This window comes from Haliotis cracherodii, unplaced genomic scaffold (assembly GCF_022045235.1).
Source record: "Haliotis cracherodii isolate W230 unplaced genomic scaffold, xgHalCrac1.p SCAF_1, whole genome shotgun sequence".
NCBI classification, from domain to species: Eukaryota; Metazoa; Mollusca; class Gastropoda; order Lepetellida; family Haliotidae; genus Haliotis; species Haliotis cracherodii.
The window spans coordinates 17,367,578-17,378,887 of NW_027266264.1; the positions used below are offsets into that span (position 1 = coordinate 17,367,578).

General features: G+C 41.4%; 1 protein-coding gene across 1 annotated transcript in view; it reads right to left on the minus strand.

Annotated features, from left to right (window-relative positions):
- Nucleotides 1-11,106, minus strand: part of LOC139461113 (probable ATP-dependent RNA helicase DHX34) — a 60,590-nt gene extending 49,484 nt beyond the window's left edge. Inside the window, exons 1-5 of the mRNA XM_071242654.1 lie at nt 10,446-11,106; nt 7,960-8,042; nt 6,942-7,079; nt 5,615-5,706; nt 4,505-4,642 (exon numbers count right to left, since the gene is read on the minus strand). Of these exons, the coding sequence (XP_071098755.1) occupies nt 4,505-4,642; nt 5,615-5,706; nt 6,942-7,079; nt 7,960-8,042; nt 10,446-11,044 (1,050 nt within the window). The 5' untranslated portion in view covers nt 11,045-11,106. The remainder of the gene's footprint in view (nt 1-4,504; nt 4,643-5,614; nt 5,707-6,941; nt 7,080-7,959; nt 8,043-10,445) is intronic.
- Nucleotides 11,107-11,310: the final 204 nt, after the last annotated feature.

Below are 11,310 nucleotides of genomic sequence, written 5' to 3' on the forward strand. Positions count from 1 at the left end.
TGCAACTGGAGGTACTCCAAATATCGGGAACGGTAGTTACCCGAAATGATACGTAGTAACCTTGGTACAGAGTTTAATGCAATCATACCGTTGAAAGAAAGAACACACATGCAGTGCCGGTATGGGCGTCCAAAATGGGAGGTGCTCCGGTCCAACGTGTCAACAGCGATGGGGCGGGGCAAGGCGACGAGTTGCTGAGCAAAGACGAGAGTACATAGCACATAGACTCGCTCTACATCCTCATCGGACAGATCTTGAAGATAGACGTTGGCGAAAGTAGAGTCTGTCCGCATTAAAACTACCTCAGATGATGTCTGTGATGGAGTAGTTTATGTGAAGTGCCATTGTGGACGCCAACGCCCGAATTTCATTTGGTTGGGACGCACTGTGCGGATCCAAACAAGCATGGACATAAGACTGAAGAATGGTGGAACATAACCAAAAGGACAGGGTATTCTTGGATGGGGTATTCTGACGGCCCTCCTCAATGGTTGGGAGAAAAAGGCATTACGTTGATGCCGAAACCAACAAATGACTTCAATACAACGCCGTAACGAGAGTGGTTATCCCTGTCGCTCTGTAGGCTCTGATGATTACTGCTCGCATCCAGAAGGAAATAGTTGTTCAGGATGCTTCTGTGGTATTATTCATAGATAAAGGAAGGAATAACTTTCTTAGTTTTTGTCGTCTGGAGCTTGATCTGCTGATGCGTAAAGCTGGGACTGAGTGGGCATAGGGATAAATCCTCAGTATCCTCGGATCCTAGGATCAATGAAAGTGGCAGAATATGAAACTGTCTGTCTGGCTGACCAGGTAGTTTATAGTTGGCGATAAAATCTGATCTCAGGTCGAGATTGGCTGATGCATTCTCGCCACTGTCAAATCGAGTACGAGAGAAATCAATGGCATGAAACTCAGACATTCTAGCTGCAGTGACTAAGGCTAGTAGAAATAATGTCTTTTGAGTCAGATCTTCAAAAACAGGTTGTTGTAAGGGTTCATACGCTTCACTGGTAAGGTGATTAAGTACCACATTCAGATTCCAGACTGGGTCTCTGAATTTCATCTGTTGATCTTCAAGTCTGTACAATCTCGTATAATTCTGGAACTTTGGTGATTTTAATTCCGTTATGCATTGTTAGGATGGAACTAATCGCTACAAGATAGGTACTTAATGTTGAACCTTTAAGATTCCTTGTTCTTCGACAAAGAAATTCTGCTACTTGTGGTAGGGTAGCGTTGGCTGTCGTAACACCTTTATAGGTCGCAAACTGGTCACAGCTCTTCCATTTATCATCATTTAAATTCCTCAGAGATCTGCGAAGGGCTAGGGAGACTGCCTTGGCTTCTGTCAGAATATCCCCTTCTAGTGAGGTTGAATGTGATATGTTCCAATCAAAAACAGTAATAGGTTGTTGGTCTGTCTGATTTTCAGAATAATCAGCGGTATTAGCGCCGGTGGTGGGAACACATAAAAGTGTAGCCCTTCCCAAGATATCGCCGGGGAGTCAACGGCTCAAGCTAGTGGGTCAGGTACTGGTGAGATGAACAGCAATAACTGTTTGTTGAACCTTGTTGCAAATAGGTTTATTGACAGGTAACCATTCTCCCTGGAATGCCTAGGGATGGAGCATCCATTCTGTTGGAGATGGTTTGGATGGCCGAGACAGAGCTGCCGGGATGTGTCTTTTATTTGTAAATTGAGACTGTCTGTTAATGTGAACAGTTGACATGGTAATCCCAGAAGGGTCGCTGATCCTGTCATTCTTGGAGATTGATGTAAAAGGCCAGGGTTGAGTTGTCTGTTCTTAAGAACTTGTGTTGGAGCTGTGGGACCAAATGCCTTGGTGGCCCATGGTGAAATGGAAGATTGCTAACTGTCTGTTTAATCTGGTTGCAATCCACAGAGTTATTGAGGTGGAGATTGTGTTTTTTACAGATCAACCACCCGGTTCCATGCGGATGTAATAAGTGCACTCCCCAGCCAATTGCTGCGTTCTTGACATAACGGCCATTGAAAGTAGGCTGCATCTTGTAGATCAAGGCTGCATACATAATTCTTCGAAGTATGATGATCGAGACCATGTGGAAGTATGGCAGTGTTGTCAGAAAATTGTGGTTTGAAGGAGTGTAGAGAACATTTGGAGCGTATGCCGCATCAATGGGTCTGTTTGCACCAATTCCAATCCTCAAAGATGAGGGACTACTTGTCCCTCCGGGTTGATCGTTGCTATGTCAACGTGTAGTTTGGGTGAAAAGGTGATGGATTCCATCCCGTGGGTGTTGTATGAGCACTCCCATTATTATATCGAGGTGACAATGAAAGGTGGTGCCTCGGTGTGAATTGCTCCACATGACGTCATCAGGGGTCTCCTGAAGTCCTGAAGTTAGTGACCTGTTCACACTGATGTACAGCGTCAGGTCTGATCGTTAGCTTGCATGAAATCTTGACATGTGACATGTAAATCATCCTGCGCAGAAAACACAGAAAATTCTCTCTGGGGCCGAGGTCCAATGCTCCAAAAGTGAAGCGTAAAGGTGTATACGCAGTCAGTTCCCGGTAGAATCTGTGACATGTCTGGTGTAGAAGCAATTTGAGTTTCACGATATTTAATGTATGTAGGTAACTGAAAAGTGTCAATATTCGACGAAGCTTTGACGATCGTTCTGGTGAAGTTTTGATGAATGGCCCAGTTGATGTCTATCTTGTCCTGAGCGTCCATGTATGACTGATCATCTTGGTATAGATATGCTGAAAGCGACAATGTACTGCAATCACCACAGCAGGGTTTGAATCCCTAGGTGAGAATCATGAAGGTTATGGATGGTGATTCCGGAATTTGGGTACCCGGTAGTACATGACTACTGTGTAAAATGTCAAGGCAGTTGGTAGTGTTTTGATCTTTTCTGTTTCGATGCGGGTATCGATCTTGAGATCAATGACCATTACTTCATAAACGTTGCATCAGTGCCAAGCCTCATAGTGAGAGTTAGGTGAATTTTCCCGCCAATTCTCCATGTCTAATTGGTGTTGGTTCAAGGTTAGCTGAATGTTTCCATGGTGAGGGTGTATCCTGATCTGTACCAAACTTGAATATCAGACTGGGGATCAACGATGATATGAGAGATTCCTTCAGACAAAAGTGTTGAGGCGCCAGGTTGTGTGCAGGTTCATGCTGTTGCATGTTTAATAGCGCATACTGCGTTAGTCTAGCAACCAGGTCAGTGCTTGATAACGACGCAGGTATAGCACTTCTTCATGAGTGAGTGAGTATGGTTTCACACTGCCTTTAGGGATATTCCAGCAATATCACAGGTGGGGGACAACAGAAATGGGCTTCACACATTGTTCCCATGTCGGGACTTCCTAGTGAAGGCAGACTGGTGCACGAAGATTGAGTCTGCTTGAATGATGTGTCTGCAAAAGGTTTGTGTCTGGGCAATGACCTTGACTTTTCCCAAAGGAAGAAGATGTCATAGTCAAAAACAAAGTCACATTCTAAGCCAAAGTTTGGAGAAAAATTTGGCCAAACGTAAAAAATATTCTTTACATAATAGTAAAAGGTGAGAAGAATGTAATCTGAGCAAAAACAACTGATGAAAAAGGTTTAATTTTGATAGGATGGCTCGGATTACAAAGCTCAGGAAATTTTCCCCAACCACTCGGTTTGGCACAAAAATGAGAGAGTGACAAGTAATCAGGCTTGGTCACATGCTTCCAGTGCGCATGTGCAGTCCAAGGGTGCATTTGGGTAAGATATTTTCTCTGTTCTCCTGGAACACAGTTCAGGAAGTTTCCACTACCTTAAATGAGTAGAGATAAGCAATAAGTTTGAATCAGGATAAGATAAAATTGCATAATTTTGCTGTCAGACTGGTGACACACCACCCACCATGACATGAGCTCGTACAGATCCTTAGTTTGGGTGCACCATGTGAACATGCAATGGGCTACAGGACTGAGGCACATCTGGACAGCACTCGAACTTGGGCTAAACACCAGCGCTCAAATCATATCAAATATCACCAAACGACATGTTTTGCTTGGATACCAATTCAGAAGTAAGGACCCATTAAAACTTATGATTATTCTTTGCAAAAACTTAATTTCTCCCATAGAGACAAAAAGTATATTCCATCGATCCTGATCTTCCAGAATGAACTGAAGCAGTATTACTTCATCTCCAAATGTACAGCACTTATGAGGGGGAATTTAGACAGATTCTATAAATATTGGTCATCATACCATACACTTTTTGGGGAACATGGAAGTCACTGTTTTTTATGTTTTATAAAAAAATAATGAATTGCAACAAACAAACAAAATTATAAAAAAAGTCACCAGGTACACTGTGCCTCTAAGACAACCGAAGCAGTATCTGGACTATTGTTGATGACCGCCACCTTGACTGAAGTACCCTCTCCAGATCCACCTAGACGTTTATGCACACCTCTGCATCCCCCCCCCCCTACATCGACTTAAGTTTATCTCCACGTTACATACCTGTGTGGATTTGCCACACCCTGTATCCCCGGCGACAACCACCACTTGGTGGCGCTTCACCATACCACAGATCATGGTCTTGTACTGGAAGATGGGCAAGTTCTCCTGGTCTGAACGGATCTTCTTCAACTTGGTGAACTGATGGAATACAGTAAGCGAGTGCATGTTTGTTAATTACTGCCGTCAGCAGATTTACATGACATACATGGTGGAATGTAAACAATCAACTCTGGACAGGGCAAATCAGTGACTGAAAGCTTGAGCAGCGACCCACACCATTGGGTTACGATGGACACACGATCAGCTTAGTCACGGAGCCTGGGTACCCGACCCACATCTCAGTTGGCATTTGCAACAAGCCAAAGTCACTGAGGACCTACATGGGTTGTTTGTTTGGTTTTCTCTTTGTTTGTTTGTTGTTAAACACTGCAATATTCCAGCTACATGACAGCGTCTGTAAATAATCGAGTCTGAACCAGGCAATCCAGTGATTGACATCATGAGCATCGATCCACGCAATTGGCATACGATGACATGCATCAAACAAGTCAGCAAGCCTGACCACCCAATCCTGTTAGTCGCCTTTTACGACAAGCATAGCCGCCTTTTACGTCAACAATGGATTGCTGAAGACCTGTTCTAGCCCGGATCTTCACAGGTCACATGGGTTGTTCCAATAAAGACATTTACATCATAATGTCCTACCAGTAAAACTAAATGTGACTAAACCAGTCAAACAGACTTGGCTCACTGCTAGCTCATCTAAATATGCCAACTATTTTCAATTTCACTAAATACATGGAGTGTGTGAGTGTGGTTTTACGCCACTTTCCAGCAGTATCACCGTGGGGGACACCAGAAATGGGCTTCACACATTGTACCCATGTCGGCAATCGAACCCGGGTTTTCAGCGTGACAAGCGAACACTTTAACCACTTGGCTACCCGACCACCCCTCTAAATACATGGGATAATTAGAGTAATAAATATTACTGCTAAAAACAAGGCACACCAAATAAAACTTACAGGGACACTTTAAAAACATGAACAAGATGTGTCACAGAAAAACATGCAAACCACAGTGTCTGGGGACATTTCCACCTTTGCCCACCTTCTGTTTCTGTTGGAAGTCCAGGTAGTGAAGCAGGATGCCCTTGAACTTGGTCACTCTCTCCCGGGTCAGGTCTCGACCCACATCGTAGTCTGGCACCAAGGAACCAAAGTGTTCGTATATATGGCCGATAATATCAATGATCTGTTACACCGGGCATTGATTACTAGTTGTTTCACTTCACATTCATAAAATCTTGTGTCAATACCTTTGACCCTGGTCACATGCCGTATAGGAGATAAATATCTCCCGTGTTATGAGTTTTCTGACGCTTAAGAAACATTCATAGTTTTCTCTCTAATCCAGCTGCTCTAATCACATGAACAACAGTAAAACATCTCATTCACTTATAAAAGACAACTTTCTCTTAAAAACAAGCCATCATCTGAATATTTACAATGTATCTGTGATGCTACACCCCCTGTTATAGCGTGAGTAATCATGATAACCATGGCCGTCCGAAAACGTATGATGTCCAAAAACCTATGATCCGACGATACTAACGTCTCATATTAATTATATTGAGCCAGTTCACTTCATCCATGGAAGGAAGCCCCATCAGAGATGTAATAGTTACAAAGTGTTTGTTTGACAAATACTTAAAAACAGAAGATATAGCTAAACCAAACACACTCTACTGCTGCCATGACAGTGACAACATTCACATATGCCATAACGATTTTAATTGATGCATTGTATTGGTGAGAAGCTATGCATTCCAATGACAGGTAAAGATTTTGCTTTACATGAACCAAAAGCTTTAATGTCGGGATGTGTTCCAAACAATCCAAACAATCAATGCACAACGGGAGAATCTCTGCACACAGATGCATCATGGTCAGTGGCACATCATGTGACAACAAAAGTACAATCATTAGATTGAGTACGTCTTGCAATAACTCACTGATGCTTAACCCATTATTCTCTTGAAGGGAAACAAGAAAGGACTTTTCAGACTTTCCACTAGCCAGGTCAATCCTCTTTGATTCTATAGTTGCACAGATTAATGTTTTCTGTCATTTGCCTAGTGAACCAGCATGTTTGTCAAAGTCAGCATAGCTTCCATTGTTTGTATGTTTGTTTATCACCGCACTCAGCAATATTCCAGTTACATGACGGCGGTCTGTACATAATTGAGTGTGGACCAGACAATCCAGTGACTGACATCATGGGCAACGATCCACACAATTAGGATACAATGACATGCATCAACCAAGTCAGCGAGCCTTACCATCCGATCCTGTTAGTCGCCTCTTACAAGAATGGATTATTGAAGACCAATTCTAACCCAAAGCTTCTCAGGTCACAGCTTCCATTGATAACTCACCAACAAGTCGCCCCTTCTTGAGGAAAAGTTCCACATCTTTGCTGACCAGTGACAGGTTGATGCGGTAACGGTTGTCGTATGTTCGTGGCAGGCCAAGCCTTCCCTCATCTTCCTGTCTGGTGGATGTTTTACTCTTAGCTGTAATTGAAACCATGAATACAACACATGATGTCAAGATGATACATAAGTTAAATAAACCTATATTTAAAACACACAAAACGACTGTCGTGTTTCTGATAGCCGGGTTCGCGGAAGCTATGCCCAATTTTTCTTTGTTTATTTGACTTATTGACTTTTGCCATTGACTTATTACATTTCTTGGGTCCATGTCATTGACTTTTGAGTCAAAATCACTGGATTTACGACCCCTGTAACGCAAGATCTCTTTGTTGAATGGGGCCCTGGGCCCAGTTCCTCAAAGCGATCTTAGTGCTAAGGTGATCGTAAGTCCCATACTTTAACATAGGCTTACGATCATCGTAGCGCTAAGATCGCTTTGTTGAATGGGGCCCAGGAATTCATATTTTCTGTATTTTTAACCAAGGGCACATTAAATTACAGTAAACTACGTTTATAATGAACACGCTTATAACGAACTGGCGGATATAACAAACTCTTTCTTGGGTCCCGGACATTTGCTGTATATATGCTGTATATATGCTTATAACGCACTATAACCGTAGTTATAACCTGCTTTCCCTAATCTGAACATACAAACAGCACATGAAGCATGATGCCTCTAGTGTCTTTTGGCATACCGAATTCAAATAAATTGAAACAAGGTCAGTTACATGGTATATCTAGATAACATAGCATTACCATTATTGCCAGCTCATACTATTTCTTTAACTAGTCATACACTGTACAGAGCAAATAAACATTTTGGAGTGAGTTAAGCCATAACGTCACATCTGAAATATCCAGCCATATGATATACATGATATAGAATCTACTAACATTCACTTTTGTTAAGAACCACTCCACAACTGTGCTCTAACATCATGGGATAGATACATACACTGTTTCTTGGCTGCCTTCTTCCGTTGGAATTCTTGATATTTGACCAGGAATGCCCAAAAATCATCATACTCTTTAGTTCCTCTGCAATTCAATGAAACAAATGGGAAGAAATAAAAGATGCCCAGAGAGCTTCATCACCTTTATCCTCACGATCTAGTTTCATTTCCTTGTCAGTTACCAAAAGACATTAAAAGATGGTACTTATTGTTATCCTGTCTGGCGCTCGGCAGTAAGGGGCTAAAACAAGGACTGGTCGGCTCGGAGTCAGTATACTGTTTCTGAGTGGGGTATTCATGTTAAACTGCGGCATGGTATCTCAGTGTGCTAGCACTATAAATCGGCATCAGTCCGGACTAAAACAAGCAGCCACACACATACACACACATACACGTGCATGCACGTCGCGATATAAGTGCAATAATCTTGGACGCAACGTTAAACCCCATTTCACCTCTTCTTGGATGGGGGCACGATTGGGTAGCCTAGTGGTGAAAGCGTTCGCTCGTCACGCCGAAGATCCGGGTTCGAGTCCACACATGGGTACAATGTGTGAAGCCCTTTTCTGGTGTCCCCCGCCATGACATTGCTGGATTATTGCTTAAAGCGGTGTAAAACCATACTCGCTCACTCTTCTTAGATGGCATCAAACTAACTGGATTTTAATCGCAGTATTACTCTGCTCAACCTGCAGTATCTCAAACAATTTGTACAGATTAGGATGCCACCCCTTGAGACGATTTATTGACGTCCGCCCAGTGACATATTATTTTGCTTTGCGACAAAGTCATCTTTGGTGTTCATGGTAGTCGGGCATCCTCTTTGGGAACATTTCCATTGAATCGAAGTTTGGCGTCATGTTTTAATCTTCAAAAACAATTCAGCAAAAACAAGTGCCAACCCCTCTTAGAATTGAGAATAAACGGTTTATCAACCTGTGCATTTGCACAATGGAATACTGTTTCCTGTCTGTAATGCCTTTTACAGCCCAAATCGTACTAAATAATTAATATGTTCACTCACGCATTGATGTATATTTCAAAGTTTTCACTCACAGTGTACATGGTGTATGTGAATATAGTTTACCAAGTAGTTGAGTCGTTATATTTTCTGAGATATTAACCAATTAGTCATATGTGAGAGGTCCCCCTAATCCCCTATTGTGTTACCAATAACCACACTCAGGTGAATTTGTACCTATAACAATAGGTGCTGGACAAGTAGGAAGAACTATTTGGGACTATTTCATCTGTCGTTATTCATCGTCTGTTTCACATTATTTTCGTTTTTTCAAATTTTGGTCCATCTTCCTGAGGCAAGGGAGTTAACTGACTATAAACGTCCAGTTCCCACCCTTGCCGAACTAGGCTGGAATTTCAAGGCTCGATTGTAGTGCCACCAAAAAATAAGCAAAGTTACTAAGTTGACTTTACTTGCCCATTAATGCAATTTCTATCAAGAAAAATTCCGGAAAAATGTGAATCTATGTATCCCTATAGGTTTCTGTCACAAGTCTTCTTTCTGTCTTAGAGCAACAATAAAATACTTGAGTTCCACTGACAATATATATCCATAGTGAACAGTTCACACCAACTGCACTTTTCACTTTTCGCTAAAAGCGCACGAACCCATGGCACAGGCGGGAACTGAAGAATCTGTAGGCACAGAGATCCCAACCTTGTACACTGTGGTGTACTTGTACACAAGTGTTGGATAACTCATACCCACCCATACCTAATCAGCTGGATGACACCTACCCCAAAATCATAAACGTACACAATGAAAATCTCTATAAGTTAAACATTATTACCTTCTATTGTTATCTGTTGCAATGACCTGTAAAGGATATTTGACACCTGTAGATGCTATTGTGACCAAGATGATAATTATCATGAACATGATGAAACAATAGCTTAATTTCTGGAAAATCTGTCTAGTACTACAATGTACTAGTATATAATCGTATGGAGTTTTTAATTAAAAGTTCCCAAAATGTTAAAATGTGTAAATATAGAGCTATTAATAAAATGCTAATGATTTCTGTGAAAGTGTCTATGAAAGTACTGAATTAAAAGTGCCCAAAATGTTTGCCAGAAAAAGTGAATTAGTACCCACCCATTATGCATGCAACAAATATGAAAATAAATGGGTACGAGTTGTCCAAGTTAGTGTACAAGTCAGCCAAATAAAATATGAACACCCTAAATAAGCTACAGATTGGAGAGGGAATTTTAACATGTTTGGGTACGAGTAAGCCATTTTCGATGGGTACGAATCTCCGTGGCTATATGGATCATCTGGTATAGGCACAGGCATCTGTCAGGCACATGCATTTTGAACGACACTGTTGTAAATTTGTATCTGTGTACTTGTTTGAGTACATAAAAAAGAAGTGCACTATTATTGTACTACGTGTGACCCAGGTGACAAACATTAATCTTACATTAAGAGGCGGTTTGGAGGTTTCACTGTGTTCTCTGTACTTACCTTTTTATAAAGTCCTGATCTCTGAAAAATATTCTGTTCAAAGATGGTTTATGCTGAGTGAAATCAAAGTCAGAGTCCTGCTGCTCTTCTTCAGAATCAGAATTTAATGAAGTTTTTTTACTGTGATGATCTTTGTCTTTATACTTTGTCTCATGCACCCTTTCACTTTTAACATCACTGTTTTTGTCTGCAGAAATATTCCTTGTTTTTTCAAGTTCAACAAAACTTTGCCTACATTTTTGGGAAGGCTTCTCATGATCATGATGATGCTTATCTCTGTATCTACTGCTAGCATTGGGAACCACATCTCTGTATCTACTGCTACCGTCGACATCTCGCTCTCTGCTATCTTTCGGATGCCCATCTCTGTATCTGCTGCTTTTGTCAATGTACGTCTTGTCTTCACCCGAAGATCGATGTCTTGTATGAGATAAATGACGGTCGTGGTACTCCGGGCTACGCTCCCTTTCCCTGTCACGTTCGTGGTGTTTACGTTTTGACTTCTTGTGTTTACTATGTTTACGTTTATTTTTGTGGCCGGAAGATTTTTCTTTAGACAGAAAGGAATCGGAATCACTGAGATCGTCGCTTGTTGTCATGTTAAGTTATGTCAAGCATCGTCAACCGTATACGAAAAGCGAACGTTGTAACATTTGCTGTTTTTTGTGGTCGTATAACGACGACCGTTTTTTGTTTTTCATGGTAGCCGCCATTTTACCGGAAGTTCATTTAATACTAAGCAATAAATAAACGTATAATAATTCTTGCACCTAACGTTCAGATAATAAGATATATGGGTAAAAAACTTAATTACAAATATAAACATTGTAATTTTACATTTTTTACGAACATATTTTGTTTTATT